This window comes from Urocitellus parryii, chromosome 13 (genome assembly GCF_045843805.1).
Source record: "Urocitellus parryii isolate mUroPar1 chromosome 13, mUroPar1.hap1, whole genome shotgun sequence".
NCBI classification, from domain to species: Eukaryota; Metazoa; Chordata; class Mammalia; order Rodentia; family Sciuridae; genus Urocitellus; species Urocitellus parryii.
In genome coordinates, this window is record NC_135543.1 from 46,432,182 (window position 1) to 46,453,742 (window position 21,561).

Genomic DNA, 21,561 nt, shown 5'->3' on the forward strand with positions numbered 1-21,561 from the left:
GCCCAGCAGAAGCTTGGACATTGGACAAAGTGTCTCAAACCATCCCGTGGTGTAGGACAGGAGCCAAAAATTAGCCAGCCACAGTTGCTGCCCCAGGGGAATGCTGTGGGTGGGAAATTTTCCTACCTGACATGAGTCACCCATATAGTCAGGGGGACAGGTACACATCTCCACTTCGTGTGCTCTGCGTCCACTTCCTGTGTCGGAGGCCTCCTCCAGGCCCACCTCACCCAGGGTGAGCCTCTGTGTCTCGGTGAAGTGGAGGCCCCGGATGTGCAGCCCCTGGAGTCTAGACAGGACCGTCATCAGCTCTTCCCTGGACACTGGGGCTCTGCTACTGGCGTGTCTGAAGTTTCCCTGTAAGGGGAAAATGGAGAGGCAGGGGCTCATTTAGGCAGTCTCCCTGCCAGGGAGTTCAGAGGCAGACCCCAGAACAAATGCAAAGGAGGATATCCAGGAGGCAGATGGAAAATCCAATCAACTCAGATGGGGAAGTCCCTCCTGGGACATTTACATTCAGAAGCAGATGTCTTGGGTTACTCCCAGGAAGGGAGAGAAACACAAGATGGAGGGAAAGAAGGGTGGGGAACCGAGAGCACTAAAATGATATGTCATGTGCCCGTGCTATGCTTTCTTTTAAAATGCACATTTGTCTGGGCAAATAAAAAGTGACTGAGAAAGATAGAGGAAAGGCAGTCATTAAATGACATAATGGTGACAGTACAATCTTGCACATACTCATTTTGTTTTTATTGTTGTAAAAACACATCACATGAAATTTATTAGCTTATCATTTCTAAGTGCACAGTGCAGTAATGTGAGCTATAAGCACAACGCCACATGATGAACCACTAGCACTTGCTCTTCTCGCAAAATGGAAACTCTAGACCCACTAAACCAGCCCCCTCTGCCCCTCCTTCAGCCCCTGGCAACCACCATTCCAAGAGTTGGAAGACTTTTGATAACTCCATCAGTGGAATCACATAGTAGTTGTCATTGTGTGACTGGTTTATCTCACTTAGTGCACTGTCCTCAAGGTTCACCCACATGTAGCACACGATAGGGTGTCCTCCTGTTTAAAGTGTATACTGCATTTTATTTATCTCTTCATCCATTGATAGGCATCTAGGTCATTTCCATTGCTTGTGGATAATGCTGCAAGGAATGTAGGTCCCCAAATATCTCTGCAAGATCCTGTTAGCAATTCTTTTAGATATACACCCAGAAGCAACATTGCTGAACCATGTGATAATTCTATATAAACATTTTTAGGAACCTCCATGTTGTTTTCCACAGCAGATGCACAATTTTACATTCCTACATACAGTGCAAAAGGGTCTCAATTTCTCCATATCCTTGCCAACACTTGTTATTTATTTATTTATACTGCTGTTATTGTTTTAATAATAATCATACTAATGAGGGTGAGGTGGTGTCTCACTATGGTTTTGATTTGAATTTCTCTAATGATTAATGATGCTGAGCATCTTTTCATGCAAAAGCTTTCACTTTTGATCTTTATATTCTGTTGTCTCCTTTGAACTCAGTTTCTACATCTCTTTTTTTTTTTTTTAATTGGTCGTTCATAACATTACATAGTTCTTAATACATCATATTACATGGTTTGATTCAAGTGGATTATGAACTCCCGCTTTTACCCCGTATACAAATTGCTGTATCACATCAGTTACCCTTCCATTGATTGACATATTGCCTTTCTACATCTCTTAAATGAGCACAGTAATACCTAATATCTCAAAGCTGTCATGAACATTAAATTAAATATAATGTGTATAAAATGTTCCACACAGTGCCTAGCATTCAATCAATGGTAGCTATTATTATTAATATAAATATAATACTTAAATAATTTTAATGGATGGTTTTAACAGCTTGGAGTATAATCTGTATACAATAATATTCTCTTATTTTAGGTGTATAATTTTAGTAAGTTCACAGAATTGTACAACCATTACCATAATGTAATTTTAGGATATGTTATCATCCTCCAAAGAATCCATATGCCCATTTTTAGTTAATACCCATTCTCACCCCCTCCCAAACACTAATCTCTACCCTGTCTCTATAGATCTACCCATGCTGGAGAATTTATGTAAATACCAACTTAATGTCAATAGTCCACCAAAACTTTCCTTCTATTACCTTCATTTCCTCTCTGCTCCTTTGGGTTATTATTGTCATATAAATGACATATTTATACATTATATGCCCATCAACAAACATTTATAATTATTGCTATATGCAGTTGTCTTTTAAATCAGACAGGAGAGAAGAAAATGACAAACAAGAGTTAGAAGGTCCTTTATATTTACCTCTGTGGTTGACTTTTAACAATGATCTAGTTCTTCATGTGGATTTTTGAGTTTCTATTTAGTGTCCATTCATTTCAGTCCAAAGGAATTCCTTTGGCATCTCTTATCAGCAAAGTTGGTTAGCAATACATATATACACACACATATATGAATGAATATTTATATATATATATATATATATACATACATATATATGAACACACACACACACACACATGAATGTCTTCATTTTTCCTTCTTTTTTGAAGGACATTTTGCTGGATACATAATTCTTTATTGATGATGTGTTTCTTTCAGCACTTTGAACATGTTTGCCACTGCCTTCCGATGAGTTAGCTATTTATCTTATTGAGGACCATTTGAATGTGATGAACCACTACTCTCAAGGTTTTCTGCCTCTGTCTTTCAGCATCTTCACCGTGGTATGTCTCTGTGTGGATCTCTGGCATTAGTCCTATGCGGAGATTTATTGAGCTTTTTGGATGTATGTATTAATGATTTCAATAAACTGGGGGAAGTTTTCTTTTTTTTTTTTTTTCTCCTGCTGAAATTTATTTGGAAGCATGCAGGGAGGACAGGGTTTTTTTGTTTTTTAAACAAAAATCAAAAACTTAATATTTAAGAGGAACAGATTACAGATTATTTTCCTTACTCTCATATAATGAGATAGGGAAATTGACAGAATAAGGTTGAATTTTCTCTTATGGAATTTTAATTAAATTCAGGAGGGTACATTCTTCAGATTTTGTAGGTACAAGACAGAATGTGAGCAGAAATTCATTTGACCTAAATTCTTTATATTTAATATAAAATTATGCATGTGTGTTTATGATCATTCTTCTTAAGTCAAATGTTCATTACAATCATTTACTATAGTTTAAAATTTTCTTTTTTTTTTATTATTGGTCGTTCATAACATTACATAGTTCTTAATACATCATATTACACGGTTTGATTCAAGTGGATTATGAACTCCCGCTTTTACCCCGTATACAAATTGCTGTATCACATCAGTTTCCCTTCCATTGATTGACATATTGCCTTTCTAGTGTCTGATGTATTCTGCTGTCTGTCCTATTGTCTACTATCCCCCCTCCCCTCCCCTCCCCTCCCCTCCCCTTTTCTCTCTCTACCCCTTCTACTGTAAATCATTTCTTCCATTTGTATTCTCTTGTCTTACCCCTCCTTTCCTCTTATATGACATTTTGTATAACCCTGAGGATCGCCTTCCATTTCCATGCCATTTCCCTTCTTACTCCCTTTCCCTCCCACCTCTCATCCCTGTTTACTGTAAATATTCTTCTCAAGCTCTTCGTCCCTACCCTGTCCTTGTTTACACCCCTTATATCAAAGGAGTCATTTGGTATTTGTTTTTTAAAGATTGACTAGCTTCACTTAGCATAATCTGCTCTAATGCCATCCATTTCCCTCCAAATTCTATGATTTTGTCATTTTTTAATGCAGAGTAATACTCCATAGTGTATAAATGCCACATTTTTTTTTATCCATTCATCTATTGAAGGGCATCTAGGCTGGTTCCACAGTCTTGCTATCGTGAATTGAGCTGCTATGAACATCGATGTAGCAGTGTCCCTGTAGCATGCTCTTGTTAGGGCTTTAGGGAATAGACCGAGAAGGGGAATAGCTGGGTCAAATGGTGGTTCCATTCCCAGCTTTCCGAGAAATCTCCATACTGCTTTCCAAATTGGCTGCACCAATTTGCAGTCCCACCAGCAATGAACAAGAGTGCCCTTTTCCCCGCATCCTCTCCAGCACTTATTGTTGTTTGACTTCCTAATGGCTGCCAGTCTTACTGGAGTGAGATGGTATCTTAGGGTAGTTTTGATTTGCATTTCTCTGACTGCTAGAGATGGTGAGCATTTTTTCATGTACTTGTTGATTGATTGTATGTCCTCCTCTGAGAAGTGTCTGTTCAGGTCCTTGGCCCATTTATTGATTGGGTTATTTGTTATCTTATTGTCTAATTTTTTGAGTTCTTTGTATATTCTGGTTATTAGGGCTCTATCTGAAGTGTGTGGAGTAAAGATTTGTTCCCAGGATGTAGGCTCCCTGTTTATCTCTCTTATTGTTTCTTTTGCTGAGAAAAAACTTTTTAGTTTGAGTAAGTCCCATCTGTTGATTCTATTTGTTAACTCTAGCGCTATGGGTGTCCTATTGAGGAATTTGGAGCCCGATCCCACAGCGTGTAGATCATAACCAACTTTTTCTTCTATCAGATGCCATGTCTCTGATTTAATATCAAGCTCCTTGATCCATTTTGAGTTAACTTTTGTGCACGGCGAGAGATAGGGATTCAGATTCATTTTGGTGCAAATGGATTTCCAGTTTTCCCAGCACCATTTGTTGAAGATGCTATCCTTCCTCCATTGCATGCTTTTAGCCCCTTTATCAAATATAAGATAGTTGTAGTTTTGTGGATTGGTTACTGTGTCCTCTATTCTGTACCATTGGTCCACCCGCCTGTTTTGGTACCAGTACCATGCTGTTTTTGTTACTATTGCTCTGTAGTATAGTTTGAAGTCTGGTATCGCTATACCACCTGATTCACACTTCCTGCTTAGTATTGTTTTTGCTATTCTGGGTCTTTTATTATTCCATATGAATTTCATGATTCTTTTATCAATTTCTACAAGATATGCTGTTGGGATTTTGATTGGCATTGCATTGAACTTATAGAGAACTTTTGGTAATATCGCCATTTTGATGATGTTAGTTCTGCCTATCCATGAGCAGGGTATGTTTTTCCATCTTCTAAGGTCTTCTTCTATGTCTTTCTTTAGGGTTCTGTAATTTTCATTGTATAAATCTTTCACCTCTTTTGTTAGGTTGATTCCCAAGTATTTTATTTTTTGGGGGGATATTGTGAATGGAGTAGTTGTCCTCATTTCCGTTTCAGAGGATTTGTCGCTGATATACAGGAATGCCTTTGATTTATGCGTGTTGATCTTATATCCTGCCACTTTGCTGAATTCATTTATTAGCTCTAATAGCTTCTTTGTAGACCCTTTTGGGTCTGCTAGGTATAGAATCATATCATCTGCAAAAAGTGATAATTTAAGTTCTTCTTTTCCTATTTTTATGCCTTTAATTTATTTCGTCTGCCTAATTGCTCTGGCCAGTGTTTCGAGGACTATGTTGAACAGAAGTGGTGAGAGAGGGCATCCCTGTCTTGTACCAGATCTTAGAGGGAATGCCTTCAATTTTTCTCCATTCAGAATGATGCTGGCCTGTGGCTTATCATAGATTGCTTTTACAATGTTGAGGTATGATCCTGTTATCCCTAATTTTTCTAGCGTTTTGAACATAAAGGGATGCTGTACTTTGTCGAATGCTTTTTCTGCATCTATTGAGATGATCATATGGTTCTTATTTTTAAGTCTATTGATGTGGTTGGGGGAAGTTTTCAACAATTACTCCTTCAAATATTTTTTCTTTCCCTTTTGCTCTCCCCTCTCTTTCTCGTATCCCCATTTTGCACGTGTTCATACACTGGACGGTATCCATCGTTGTTTCAAGTCTGTTTATTTTTCCTCATTCTATTTCTCAGATTGAATAATCTTACTTGACCCTCTTTAATTTTGCTGATTTTTTTCCTTCTGCACGATTACATTTGTTTCTGAGCCTTTGTCTTCATCAACCTGGGCTGATATACAAAGTACCATAAACGGGGTGACTTAAACACAAGGAATTGATTTCCTCACAGTTCGGGAGGCTGGAAGCTGTGGATCAAGGTGCTGGCTGAGTTGCTTTGGCACCTGGTGAGACTCTCTTCTTGACTTGCAGGTGATTATCTTCTCACTGGGTCACATGGGGGAAAGAGTGAGCTTGCTGGTGTCTCTTCTTAGGAGGACACTAATCCTACTAGAGCGTCACCTTTTTATCTCATTTAACCTTAATTACTGCCCTACTCCAAACACAGCCACCCTGGAGGTTAGGGCCTCAACAGAAGGCACAAGGACATGATTCAGTCCACAGCAACCCTTTCTAGTGAATTCTTCATTTTGATGACTAAATTCTTCAACTCCAGAAATTCTTTCTTATAATTTCTATTTCTTCCTTTATATTCTCTATTTGTGGGATATTGTTTTCAGATTTTCTTTTACTTCTTTAGACACGGTGTCTTTTAGTTCTCTGAGCATGTTTAAATGCTGATTTAAAGTCTTTCTCCATGAGTCGAATGTCTTTGTCTTCCTCAGTAAAAGTGTTATTTATCGCTTTTCCATTAACTCCCCTTTTTATGGACTATATTTTCTTGTTTCTTCACATATCCCCAATTTTTTTGCTGAAAGCTGGACATTTAAAATAATATAATGTGGCAGCTCTGGAAATCATATTTGCTCCACTCCCTAGGATTTACTATTATTATTTGTTTGTTTTATGAACTAATCCTGTAAAGTCTGTATTTCTTGTAAATGACCACTAAAGTCTCTGCTTTATTAGCCTGATGATCAGCTAATAATCCGCAGAGATTTTCTTAAATGGCTGGAGTCAAAAAGCCTCCTAATCTTTTCAAAGTGGTTTTGTGCACATATTGGGGAACCCGTTTGACTCTCAACCAGGCCGATGATAACTCTACCTTAGCCTTCACTTCCTGCTTTCATAGTCCCTCAAGGTCAGCCAGAAGTGAGAACTGTAGGGCCTTCTTAGGTTTTTCCTCCGCGTGTTCACATACCTGAATGTGTACACAGCCTTGAGCAAGTATAGCCTCCCACATCCCCAGTTTATGTTGGAGCTTTTCAAAGCCCCTATGGACATCTCATTCCTAGGCATTTTTATTTTAAGCTTTGTGATTAACTTACTGATTGCCCCAACCACTTCAGGTAGTGATAAAGTAAGAATAAAACTGCCTCTGAATGTTTTCAATAACATTTCTAGGGGGAAAGCTCTAGTCATGTCAAATAAAGACAATGTTCTACAAATGTACCTGTACAGAAATGTTGAAATATGCCTGAGTTCAAGGAACTCAAAAAAAATGTCATCTTGAGGTATTGAACATATACTTAATAATATATATGGAACAATATTTTTTAAGAAATAGTTATGATCAAGTAGGTGTAATAAAATATTTAATGATCTGGTGAGGCTTTATTTGACTATTATTTTTATTTCTCTTGATGTAAGACATTTTCAGGGCTTTTCTACCCATCCACACCAAGAATTTGTTGGATGCTGACCAGGTTCCAAGCACTAAGGGAGACTTAAGAATGAGACTTACAGATGAGGGAGCTATGTTGTAGCCTTTACAAGCTCACAGGGTTTATAAAACAAGATTAATTAACTGTGAAATGAGAGAGAGAGTATGTTAAAGGGCCATAAAGGTGGTACACACAAAGCAATATGAACATCAAATAAATTATATTTTAAAGCATATGAATTATATTTTATATAATTTTGTGTCTTGAGTATATAAACTTATATCTACATAAACAAAAATTTATGAACATAGAGTATACATAAATAAACATAAATAATAAATAAATAACAAAATCTATGTTATATACATTATATTTTATATGATTTGTATTTTGAATATATATAAACTGGATCTACACAAACATAACTTAGATGCTAAAATTCTTAAATAAAAAATTATGATTGGCTGAAACAATTAGAACACAAACCAAACAGGATTATTAAGAACCATTGAATAGGCACCGAGCTCAGTGGTGCACACCTGTAATTCCAGTGGCTCAAAAGCCTGAGGCAGGAGGATTTCGAGTTCAAAGCCAGCCCCAGCAAAAAGTGAGGTGCTAAGCAACTCATTGAGACTCTGTCTCTAAAATACAAAATAGGCCTAGGATGTGGCTCAGTGTTTGAGTGCCCCTGAGTTCAATCCCTGGTACCCCCTGCCTCACCAAAAAAGAGCCATTGAATAGGTGCTTTTCCTTTACCTCAACCATCTGCACTCTCCCATGATACAGTCGATCTGGCCGGGGGTCACTTGACTCCTCATGGATGATGGACATGTGCTGACCCTGTTGAAAGAAATACATGAAAGTACCAGTCCTTGGTTAGGATGTTTCAAGATTTACAATTTATGTAAAAACAAATATCTATGAATCTACATTATTTGAAAGACTCAACTCTAAAACATAGTTCAGGTAAAAGGATTAACAACATGGAAACAGAATAACAGCTAATACAGTGATTTTCACATGTAGAAAATTAAGAAAATTGGCTTAACTGAAAAATGACTTAAAAAGATGGAAACAATTTTTTAAAAAATATCCTGCTTTGCAGTAAATGCATGTGGTGCTGTTTTTATCACTGCTTATAGTGCCAGATTGTGGTAGCAGGAAAGTGCTTTGGTGAGTGGGTGACTGGAGTGGGAGGGAGAAAGCAAGGGTTGGCAGAGCCCAGCTGTGAAGCTTGCCTAGGCCTGGAACCACACAGCTGGTGTGTGGAGGGAGGAATTAGCTTGTAACCTTTGTCCTGTGGGATCCAGCCTTGCTCACTCTCAGCCTTCACCCCTGAACCATTTCACTGGCTCTTAGGGGGCTTTTAATAGAGCAGAATGGGATGATGGGCACCTCCCATCAGCAACCCTACCTCAAGCACACACACAGAATAGCCAACTATGCTGTGGGACCTCCAAATCTGAAGGCGTTCCATTCATGAGGACTGGGGTTTCAGAAAGAAGAGAATTATCTAGAATCACAAATCATTTAAAGCCTTAATCTAAGAAACATGCCCGAAAGGCTCTTAATTATAGTGGTTTAGAACAAAGCAGGGGAGTAAATGTTTCATGAGCCTAAACCATTTTTCAAGTTTAAAGGTAAAATTAAGGAGAAATTTTGGTCATTACCTCTCAGTGAGTTCCAACCGTTTGCATAATCAACTCCGGCACTAAAAATAAGTACACTGATAGCCTGAGCTGAGATGCCCTACTAAACCATGAAACTGAAACACAGCATGCTGCAATAATATTTTTATTGGGTAGCTATTTCTCCTTAGGCTATGACTTGAAAATCTTTCCTACTTTATTTTCAAGATGACCTGCAAAGGTTCCTTGGGGTTTTTGAAACATTTCAATATATTTTCTTATGACTAAAAATAAAACATAGGTTGACCATGCCCCAACATAAATATCTACTCAGCATGGGAAGCCCTCAGCTGAGCTGTGCGAAACTGTGAAACAACCCTGTTGGTAGTAACTGACATGAGAAAACCCTTCAGGAAGTTGCAGTTGCATTGAATTTAATCAGGAGCATATAAACCAGAAATGAGGCCACCTTCAGGCTATGGACCCCCGATATCTGCATTTGAGGTAGCATCCTACAATGTAGAGGATGCAAAGTAGGATATGACATCACCTTGCCTCAAGGAATTTTCCAGATTGCTGGTCTCAATTGTGTACCAGGCACATAGAGTGTGGATGCTACTTCCCCAAAAGCCAAAGTAGCCCCCCACTATCTATATCAAGTTAACTTCATAGCATATCAGTAAGCACCCTCCCTACCCTTCCTGGTTTGTTTTCAATAATTCACACCCACTGACAAGACAGCCAAGTTGGACTGGTCTCCCTTGAGCACCGCCTCCCGCCCTGCTCTGCCCCATACACCTGGGTTTCCCTGAGTTCTTTCTCCTGGAGAGGCATTTCTCCTCTTGTATCCATTCTTAAGGACTTGGCTCAAAAGGAATCTGTTCCATGAAGCCCTCTGCAGGCCTCTCAGCCTAGATAAACTTCCACCTGGACTCAGCCTCCAGCTCCAATACAGCCTTGTTTATTCTTAAACACTTACTGCTCCGTGGATTAAATCATTTGCCTATTTATCCAATTTCCCCCTTTTTAGAGGACAGGGTTACTCATCCTTTACAGAGCCCAGCAGTGCATGTGACAAGAGCTCAAAAACGTTAGTGAAACTAAATCAAAGACAGAAGCACAAAAACATACAACATGAAACAGTTACTTGTGAGAAACAAGGTTGAAACACAGTTAAATGCTTTGGGAGTGTGGGTGGGTGGGTGGGTGGGCATTTGGTCAGAGGATACAGTATCCTTTTCCCTTTCTCCCACACATTGGAAACAACTGTATCCAAACTTTTCATAGGCCACACATCAAGATGTCCTCAATTTAGCTCAGCACAAACTGCAACCACTGTTTCTGCTACTTGAGTTGTGTTCTGATACCTACAGTGAGCTGCACATCTGGCTTTTTTTCCAGAAGAACCATGTCACCAGGTAAGCCAAATGACTTGACTTGATAAGTGAGGAAGCCACCATATGAAGAAACCTAGAATGAAGTAACAGCATAGTGTTAAAAGAGATGATGCCAATATTAACCCACATATAAGGCCCTTGACATCAGGAAAAATATACAACCAAGAATGGCATCTAGAGAGTGGGATTAGGGATGCTATTTTATACATTGTAGTTGGATACAATAGTTATTCATTTTTATGTGGTGCTGAGGATAGAACCAGCGCCTCACACATGCTAGGCCAGTGCTCTACCACTGAGCCACAACTCCAGCCCTGAGGATGATATTTTAACCTTCTACTGAACACCATTTTTGATATCATTTAAACTGTCTAGCATGAACATGATCTTTTTAAGGAAAAATAATAGTTGACACAAATCTTTTTTTTCCTAGATGACTACGAAATCAAAATATTTATTTAATCTACAGCAATTCTAGGAAATCTAGGCCACTGGTTTCTTATTTAACCAAGAGACTTGAATAATATCTATCAGTCACAATGTGAACCTCTAAAAATACATTTTAAAAAAGCCCCCTGAAAACAGATGGTGAATATTTCCCAAGTTATTATGAAGTATACTGGGTACAGACGACATGATCAACAACTGTGTTAGGGACATGAACTGTCTCTTGGTGCTGGGTAAGCAGTATGTACATGGTGGCAACGTAACAGTGAATGGTTATAGTTCTCTGACAGTCACTTCACTTTTGTGCTGATGCTTCTGACCTTGAGGTAAACACCAATCAAGAAGGAAGGATGGGAATCAGAGGCAACGTCACTTCAGCTTAACAGAACAAAATACTCAGGAAAATGCAAACAACAGAAAGCAGGGGAGAAATAGGGCTTTTTGGAGATCCCAATCCACAGTTTTCCCTAAGATCTATGGTTTGACAAAGCCTCACAAAGTTGTGTTCTGAGAGTTGGGAGGTATTCCTATGACATCTTGAATCACCTTACTGAGATTAAGTATTGCCTTTCTGATGGGCTGAGGTGGTTTTAAAATTATGTGCACAAATTCTTTGAGACTCCTCTATCTAGGAAGCTAAACTTAATTCCCTTCCCCTTGAGTGTGGCCTGGACTTAGTGACTCAATTCTAAGGAGCTAATGATCAGAATAAGGCAGAAGTGGGACTATGTCCTTTCTAAGATTAGGTTATAAAGAATTGAGGCTTCAGTCTTGAGTTCTATCATATATTCTCTTTGTCTGTCTGTCTCATCAACTGCTCTGGGGGAAAGCCAGCTACCATGTAACATAGACTCTCAAGAGGGTTTCATGTCATGAGGAACTGAGGCCTCCGGCCAACAGCCAGCAAGGAACAGAAGCCGTGCTAACAACCATGTGAATAAACTTGGAAATGAATCCTTCAGTCCCAGATGACTGCAGCCCTGGCTAACACCTGGACCACAACCTCAGAAGAGACCCTGGGCCATCATGTCCTAGGTCCTTAATCCACAGAAACCATGCAATATAATTGTTGCTTTTAACTGCCAAGTGTTGGTGTAGTGTGTTTCACAGTAAGGGATAACCAACACATAGGCTAACCACAGAGAAGTGAAGAGCAATACTGAATGCAGGAGAAGTGGGTCTCACCAGAGAAGCAACATTTCACACTCAAGATATGAAATCCTTAGTCCTTTAACTGGAAGACAGAATTAGAAACCCTAGACCAACAAGATCCTAATATTAAGTTATTCTTAATGTGAGATGATCACCTCACCCCTTCTCAAAGTTTCTATCCTTGCAAAACTTGAAATAATATCACCAGGTGATATATCCACATGGGGCCTGTGTTTCTATCCTCATAAAATAAGCAGAGTTGGCCAGGCTGTGGAATAATAATTTATGCAGTAAAGGAATAACAGCTCATTTATAAGCTCCCCAAGGATCATGTAACTAAATGCATGTGATTCTGCTTATGAAGTTGAGCTGCCACGGATTCTGCACTTCTTTTAATAAGCTTCTGAGTCACTTCTCAGCTTTTGTTTTTCTGACAAGAAGCCTTTCTTCTGCTCTAAAACAAAGAATCTTCAGCATTGGCACTTAAAGATGTACCTGTCCTATGTGCAACAGATATTATTTAAATGGTTATATCTTTCCCTGGAGGAAAAATCCTTTGACAGTAAGTAAAAAATAGAGGGAAAAAATATGCATTATGATTTTCTTCGCTTGGGAGCTTGTGCATGCAGGTCACAAGAGGCACTTTGCCCCTTACATAGGGTCTTCTTCATGATTGATTGACCTTATTTCTAAAATTTATATATTTATCAGGTTATTTCTTAACCTGAACTTCTTCCTGATGCTTCCTTCCAGACCCCCAGTAGATGATGGTCATGCAGTGATAGAGGAGGCCCATAGAGGGCTCAGAAGAACATCAGGCCATTGTTACCTTGTCCCCCAGGTAAGACGGAGGCGCGATCCAAGATGCACTGTGCACTCTTGAGGGCAGCTCCTGGAGATCTGCCACGACACTGTTGCTACCTGGGTTGAATGAAACAGGGACATCCACTCGATCTGCTGTCTCCAAGTGCCATCCCATCATATCCACAAACTGGAACACAAAAGCAGGGCATGGAAATGTGAGGCTGTGACCTCTTGGGGGATGGCTGCATTATGTGTCATAGAAGGAGCCACAGGATAGTCACCTAGCTCAAGAGGCTTCCTTTATGTGTCCCCTCTTTTTAATTTTTATTTTTTTATTTTATACACTGAGCTGTACCCGCACCCAAGTGTCTGACCATGAGCTTGCCCTCCCTAAGACTCTGACGTTGGAGCCCTCACCCACCACTGCTCCCATCAGACCCATTGTGACTAGGAGTTCTCGGAGGGCAGTGACCATGCATATGCAGGACTTATCCTTGTATCCCAGCACACATCCTAAGTTCTTGACATTTAGTATTTGGTCAATGAATGTTTGAATCATAAATAATAAGTATATGAATAATAATTAGAACTATGGGCACATTTAATAGGCAAGTTCTATGGAGACAAATGTGTTGCTGTCATTATTTCTTTGCCAAAGGGTCATCAAAATGAAATATTCTCCTGGTCACAAAAGAAGCTGGTTCCATTTTGAGAGAAGCAAATAGAAAGAATTGACAAGGCATAGATTAGAAAAAAATGCCTTCTGCTTCCCTCGGGGGTAAGGAGAGAAGACCAGGGCAGATTTACAAACTAATTTTTTTTCCAATTATAAGTCTGCACTCCTTTGTAGGAGGCAAGCAGTAAAATATATAGAATAATCTTCCTTTAAATCTTTGTTGTATATAAGATATTTCTCACACAAAGCAAGCAAGCATTAGGCTATTGGTTCATGGAAAAATGGAAAACAACAGAAGCTGTTTTATGAAGTTAATTTAGAAAGTGGTCAAAGAAAAGATGTGATAAAATAGGTGAGAAGGAAAGTAAAACAGGAAGAAGAAAAGAGAAAGGAAAATAAGAAGAAAAGACAAAGAAGGATGTGATGTTGTACTGTCATGAAATATATCTATTTGGTCTTTGTTCCTGGTTCCTGGCATGGTGCTCCTAAAAGTCATAATTTTTCAGGTGGTAGGGAGTGATTGGATCATCTTTTGTCTGATATTTGGTATTAGTTCTCATTTCCTGACACTGGAGCTTCTAAGACCACCAGCTCTCATGAGTGACAAGAGAGTCATGCTAATGCGATAACTGATGATGGGACCACTAGATAGCTTCAAGATGGCGGCTGGTGGCCAGAAGCACCATAGTATGATTAGAGGTTGAAACTGTCAGCCCTACCCAACTGACTTCTTGGGAGGGGCTGAGTTGATTACCAATGGCTAATGATTTAATCAACTAAGCCAACATAATAGAATCTTCATAAAACCCCTAAATGACATTTTTAGAGAGTTCTTGGGTGCTGGGAGGGTATCACACCTCAACTCCATGGTAACAGAAACTCTTGTGCTTGGGACTCTTCTAGACAACTCCTTATACACCTCTTCATCTGGCTGTTCATCTGTATACCTTATCATATCCTTTATAATAAACTAGTAATAATAAGTAAAATGCTTCCCTAAGTTCTGTTAGGCATTATAGCAAGTTATCAAAATTGAGGAGGGAATTGTGGGAACCCCTGATTTGTAGCCATGTCAGTCAAAAATACCAGAGGCCTAGAATTTGCAATTGGCATTTGAAGCAGGGATAGACTTGAAGGACTAAACCTTTAACCTGTGGAGTCTGACACTACTCAGGTAGATAGTGTTAGAATGAAATTTAGATTGTAAAACATCCAGTTGGTATTTGGATAGAAAATTGGAGAATTGCTTGATGTGGGAAAAATTCCACACATTTGATGTTAGAATTGTTGTGAGTATAGAAACAGGATTTTCTTTAAGGGGAAAAATAATGACTATGGTTTGCATCATTTTTTATTATGCATATTGATTATACAGAATGGTGGGTTTCATAGTGGCATATACATAAAAACATAATTTGAGTATGTATTAAAGGTTTGATCCCCAGCAGAGTGCTAGTGAGTGGCAAAACCTATAAGATGTGGGGTTCAGTGGAAGGAAGTTAGGTCATTGGGGGTGTCCTTGAAGGACATATTGAGGCCCCGGCCCCTTCCTCTTCCATTCTTTTGATTCCCACTACCCTGAGGTGAACAGCTTTGCTCCACTATTCATTCCCACCATGTTGAACTGCTTCACCAATAGAATGAACCAACTATGAACTGACACTTGCAAAGGTATGAAACAAAATAAAACTTTCCCCTTCTTAAGTTGATTGTCTCAGGTATTTTGTTATAGTGTTAGAAAGCTAATTAATACAACAAACTCCATCCATTTTGTAAGTATTTACAAGGCATCTATTACATTTTAGATCCTGCTGTGGCCTTTGAGGGTGTATAAAGGAATTCACATTCTAATGGTGGAGGAAAACAGATAACAAAATATTCAAATGAAATGCATGATATATCAATGACTGATAAAAGCCATGGAGAAAACAAGGGTAAGAACATAGAGAGTAACAGCAAATGGTGAGCATGTGACATTTGATCAGACACCTGATACTTTGGGAAACCATCCTAGGAACATGATCAGTGCAGGCCAAGAAACAGCAAGTACAACAGTGAGCATTCTCACCAATCAAAAAGCAAAAAGTTCCACAACACTTTACACCAATTTATTTCTTTTTTCATTCAGAAGTACTAAATAAAAACCCAAAGACTCTAATTCTTTGCATACCTTAGCTCTTTGCTTATGTGTACTGTGACAATGACTGGTCACTCCAAAACAGAAGCAGCTGGTGCAACCCTTGGGATTGGCTGGATCCAGATAGAAGGATCCTTCTCGACACGTGTTACATTCCGTACCTTCCACATTTGCCTGTTGACAGGAAACAAGAGGAACATCATTCCTTCTAAAGGTTCCCTGATTGCAATCAGCTGCTTGCACAAATTAAATACCAACACGAGATGTTAGAATGTGGATGTTAACAAAATACTCAGAGATATGTCATCACTAAGCTGTCACAGCACTTTGGTTAAACTTCTATAAAACGTGCAAATGGAAGAGAGAATTCATAAGATGCCCCTTCATATCCTGAAGGTAGAGAAATGGCACTACAAGGACCCACAGCATTGTGACACCAATTCACCCCCCTCACCACCACGTGGACACAATTGCCCATCGATGTTGGGAACATCCATGGATCCAGAGAAGATGTCTTAGGAGGCAGGAGACAGGGACAGGCTTTGGGAACCTATGAACCTCTTGACATTGCAGACAGAAATTTGCGATGATTTTTTTGGAGAGCGTGTACCCATCATCAGATGCTTAAAGGTGTCTGTGGCCTCTCCAAAGGATGAGGGAGGTCTCCTTTCTATTTCCATGAAGTGAGACCACAAAAAGCTACACAAACTATGGAACTCTATTATGAGTCAGTCTCATTTTTCTCCCATTTTTATATGCTGAGTCAACATGAAGAACTTTTCCTGACTCTGGGCATCCCTGGCATCGTGCCGACTGTCTTACCTTGCAGAGGCAAGCCCCAGTCCCCGGGTCACACACTCCTGGCTCAGTCCCATCTCTGTTGCAATTGCAGGGAACACACTCAGGAAAATGGTAGAACCCAGAAGTACATTGGTCACACTGCCGCCCGGTGATCCTGGGCTTGCACCTGTACCCAAAGTAAACGAAAATGAAATTCCTCACCATCTTTCTACGCACCATCCTAAAGGGTCCACCTGCCCTGTGCAGAGCCGTTGCTGTATGAAGTTAGTAACATAGACAAAATCACTGCCCACGGAGTGCTTATCTACAAAGCAGAGCAGAGAGGAGCAGACAAAAGGCACCATTGATTTTGCAAAGCGCATTATGGAAATTTGGCTGGACAGGTTTTCCATCCGAGTGGATATACCATTGTACTAAAAACAACATTGAAAAACTGCCAATTTCTTTGGTGAGTGGTTGGTTGATCTGAAATCCTTCCAGAATGCCGATGCTCAAGCTGTTGACATACTCGTGTTCTACTTTAACAACTGTCAGAAAAACATGATGGGGTGAGGAGGCGCTTTTTGAAAAATCGTTCATAGACTTCTGTAAGAGGCAAGATAAAGTTATCATAACAGTGATGCTTTCAATTTGGTGTGTCCTTCGAGTTTTCTTTTTAGATATATAAAAAAAAGTGCTTGGTGAATCCAACAAAAACAAAACAACAAAATAGTTGGTGGCCGGGCTCTGAAGCACTCTCTGCATCTTTGTGCTGAGAAATGGGATTCTGGCAGGTGCTTCAGCTGGGGAACCATTTTCCTTCCCAGCTTCTCTTGAGATTCATGGCTAATGTTCACGTGGTGTCCCATGAGAGGGTGGTTGGAGCATGAGATCTGGGACAAGTAGCTGCTTATTTCCAATGTCCAGGGAATGACTGTAAAATTCCAGTTATTTCCCTTACGTGAGGATTGTGGCTGCTATCTCACTGCCAGGTTCTCCTCCAGCTTTACCATATAAGGGAAACACCAAGGGCTAGGCACCCTCCCTTAGAATTTTCTTCCTTCTCGGCCCATCATTGTCTCTTGTAACTGGCACATTAATATTAGCTGGGCATCTGTGTTGGCAAGGAAGGAGAGTGGTATGCTCAGTAGAGACAACTCCTCTGAGTCCAAATGGGGATGCTAAAGGAAGCTCCTACCCTCCATCCCCCACTCAGTGTTCTGGGTCTGAAAAAGGCCGACCACAAAAGCTTTTCTATTTTCTCTACTATAGGAACATTTGAATGTGACCAGGAGAAACCAAGAGGTGCTGCTGCTTGTATGGTGTTTCTGGTACCTCCAGTTCTGCCTCCTGAGGACTTAACTAGAAGGGTTTCTCCAGTGACCCAAAGGGAGAAGGCTGTCTCGTGGGTCTCTGCTGTGATCTGCCTTGTCCCAACCTGCTAAGGAAAAGGCATACATAGTGCTGGATTTCTTGTTGTCACACTGTTCATACTGAGTGGCCTCAGAGCAGTCCTTTGGCCCTGAGTGTCTTGACCATGTTGCTTTTAGTCCCTGTGACCCTTAATTTTAAAGCAAAGGCCAGTGTTGGCAAAGCACGTTGGCTGGGTAGTGGTAGAGGGAACCGTCCCTCAACCAAGTAAGGTCCTGAGGGGACCACCTGATGGGTAAGCTGACATCACTGCCATGATGAGCCCAACTATTGTTTATGACCCTGTTTTCCCTTCTCTGTACCTAGACACACACAATCCCTGATGTTGGATATTACTATGTGAATAAAGCAAGGATCCGTGCCTCTTGTTTAAAAAAAGAAAAGCAGAGCAGAGCAGAGAGGAGCAGGTGAAAGGCACTTACAGAAGGCAGGCAGGTGAAGATGATCATAGGGTGGTGCCCCCTGGGTCAGGCTTGGTGCTGGAGGTACAAGGACAGACATGAGCACTAAGCCTGGAGGGCCCCCACAGATAGCCTGTGAGTGGAAATGAGAACAATACACACACAGAAAATCCAAACAAGGTTCAGGGGAGCTGCAAAGGCTCCAACCCAGGAGCATAACAAGTCTCCCTGGGGAAGATCACTCCTGGGCTGAGCCTTAATGGTCAGTGTTGCAGGGTAGCAGGGTGAGGCAGGTGCTCCAGACCAATGGGAAGGGGAGAAGGCCTGGGGGGACCACACAGTGTATGCAGGGAACACAAATGTGATGCTGCTGGGCTAGAAGCTGGAGCAGGGAATGCTGGACCGTGAGTCTGCAGAGGTGGGTGGGAGCTCAGTCATGCCAAGGAGGGGCACAGCATAGTACTGAGGCTTCTGCCCTGAAGGCAGACTGGTTCTGATGCAGATGTGACATATGATATAAATATTGTCTTTGCAAGTTATTGAACAATTGCTGTGAAGAAAAAATTCATGCAAAATATGAAGAGGTAGTAAGGAGGAAAGAGTGTGGTTGGACTTTCCTGAAGGATGGAATTGGAGAGACGGATTCCAGCAGAAGACTGTTGAGTCAGAAGAGAAGCAAGGGGTCTGACCTCAGGCAGAGACATTGAGGATAGATGAGGGATGAAATCCTAAGCTATTTTGGGGTGAGATTGTTGGGACTTGTAATGTTATGAATGAGAGAAGAAGAAAAAGGAAAAGGCAAAGAGAATTCCCAAGTTTCTAGCTTGGTATTGGAATGGATCCTGGGACCCTGGTTGGGTGGGGGAGAAGGGTCAAGGGCACAAGCTGAGCAGAGAGGAGGATGGTCAGGATAGGCATTGGGGGAAGATCAGAAGGCAGGGGACTGTAAGCGCCAGAGTTCATCAAAAAGTTCTCCAGGGAGCTCCAAGTCATCCATCATCCATTGGCAGCACATGCAAATAATGCACAGGGTAGACAAGAAAAGGGAAGCAGGGGAGAAGACCAGTGCCCTGTAAATACAGCCTGAGGAGCCCACCATGTGGGGCAGGGAGAGGAAGCAGGGCTGCAGTATGAGTCTCCCTTAGCTCAGTAGCTCCCTGTGTTCCGCAGCTAAGCTCCACTGCCTCTGGCAATATCTGCTTATAACTAGATAAAGCATTTTGTACTCAATTAAGAATATAAACTTGGAACCAGGCAACCTAGGTTTGAATTCCAACTCTACTGCTTCCTGGATATGGGACTTCAAATAGATTCATCTGTACACAATTCATGTTTTCTCATCTATAAAGATGGAGATATTAATGCCTGCTTCATGGGACTGTTGTGAGCATCACACAAGATGACATATGCAAAGCCCTTAAAACCATACCCTGCATATACACAGTATCGCTATGATTATTCTTGTGATGACATTGGCAATGGAGACCAGATATGCGCCCTTTATCCACCTGGTGCACCTGCAAAGACTAAATCAGCTTTACCTGCAAGACCTGTTGACAGGTCAAATGTCAGGTCAGTTCTTCCAGCTCCATCATTCCTCTAACCCCCTTTCCTACCTGATACTGCAGAAACTCTCTCGTAAGGAAGACAGTAACCTCAAAACTACACCCAGAGCAATCTAGGTATAAAGTGGGAACCACACCGAGGGCCATGTAGGAAAGTGTGTAAATGTTCTTCTCCAAGGAACCATGCAGTTCAGTGGATTGTGGGAGGGGTTTCGGGGTCCTTCTGGGAAGCTGGATAAGCTACTGGCCATCTTGTCAGAGAAGTCCTTATAACACACACACACACACACACACACACACACACACACACACAAATACACTTTGCATTCACTACCAGAGGGTTCCTGGGTCCCAGGTTGATCAGACCTATTCTCTTATGAGTCTCAGACTAAATGCAATCAGATGGTTCAACAGAAAAATTACAGATGATGTCCTGTTTCTGGAGAGACACTGCGTGTTGTACACAAGAACTCTGGCAGCCTAGAGATAGAAAAAGAAGATAAATGACCCTCCCAAGTAAACAGCAACAGAACAAGGAACCATATATTAGAAGAGGGACTTTGGAGGTGACCTGACAGAAGCTAAGTGAACCCTACTTCTTTTGGTCTGGAAGTGAAGAAAAAGACACCATGCACCAAGGAATAGTATTGCCATGAAGTGTCATGAACTGGACATCTTGTCCCAAGGTTTGGTACATTTCTTTAGCAAACATGCTGAGCTTCTAGCCCAAGGGTACACTAACTAAATCCTGGTACCAATTAAACAACTCAAACACTAACTGCCTTTGGTCATATACTAGATGTGATTGAGTGTCCCTAAGTGAGTGACCTGTGCCTGGACCTTGAAGATAAGGACATACAGAGGGAAATCTGTTTTTTATGTGTTTACTCTTCTGGAAAAGAAAGGAACAGGAGTATGATATAGTGGCTGTGGAAGCTGTCTGTGCAGGCAAGGCAGAAGTGACACAAAATCATTCTCTGTCTGCCTATTTATTTCAGCATGAAATAAATGATGAGCTGATGTGATAAATTGGAGAGTGGGATGTGAGGGTTTGTGACAGTTGGTCATAAAGGACCCAGCTCTGAGCCTCACTCAGTATCTAAGTGGCAGCTGAGATTGTAAGACAGGGAGAGGAAATGCAAAATGAGGAGCAGTGATTCGAGTAGTGGCCTTGGAACTGGTCCTGGATAGCCCAGTTGGTGCTGAGAGGCCAGGGACAGGAAGACTATAAAATCTACATTCCTGAATAATGCAACGTTTAGATCACTGACTTAGGAATCCTATACAAAAATAAGCAACCCAAGGAATTTCTGGTGGTGCCATGACAACAGGGAAGAAAAAGGAAACTTCCTGTTTAAAGTCTGGCTGAACACCTTTTTAAATGTCCTAATGTCAGTCTGACCTCACACATTTCCCCAGGGAGACTCTTTGCTACCCAAGGAGCTGCCTGAACTAAAAAAGCCAGAAGATTCCATTAGTTGCTGCTGCCTGAAGGTGCAGAACAGCAGCTCTGGGGATGCAGATCAACGGAGTCATCTCCAAGGCGATGGGCTCCTGGCCAAACATTATGTAACAACATCTGCGTATGCGTGGGTGTTTGCAGCATTTCATAGAAAACCAGGCCCAGATGTGTCGGGGTGAACTCCATCCTTCT

The 21,561-nt window shown here is 40.9% G+C and overlaps 1 protein-coding gene across 3 annotated transcripts in view; it reads right to left on the reverse strand.

The window, feature by feature from the left end:
• Lama3 (laminin subunit alpha 3) overlaps nt 1–21,561 on the reverse strand; it is a 230,644-nt gene that overhangs the window by 73,159 nt on the left and 135,924 nt on the right. For all 3 annotated transcript variants that reach the window (XM_026388028.2, XM_026388027.2, XM_026388026.2), the window contains exons 33-38: nt 16,553–16,697; nt 15,764–15,904; nt 12,943–13,104; nt 10,489–10,587; nt 8,246–8,329; nt 127–357 (exon numbers count right to left, since the gene is read on the reverse strand). In XM_026388028.2, coding sequence (XP_026243813.2) covers nt 127–357; nt 8,246–8,329; nt 10,489–10,587; nt 12,943–13,104; nt 15,764–15,904; nt 16,553–16,697 — 862 coding nt within the window. The remainder of the gene's footprint in view (nt 1–126; nt 358–8,245; nt 8,330–10,488; nt 10,588–12,942; nt 13,105–15,763; nt 15,905–16,552; nt 16,698–21,561) is intronic.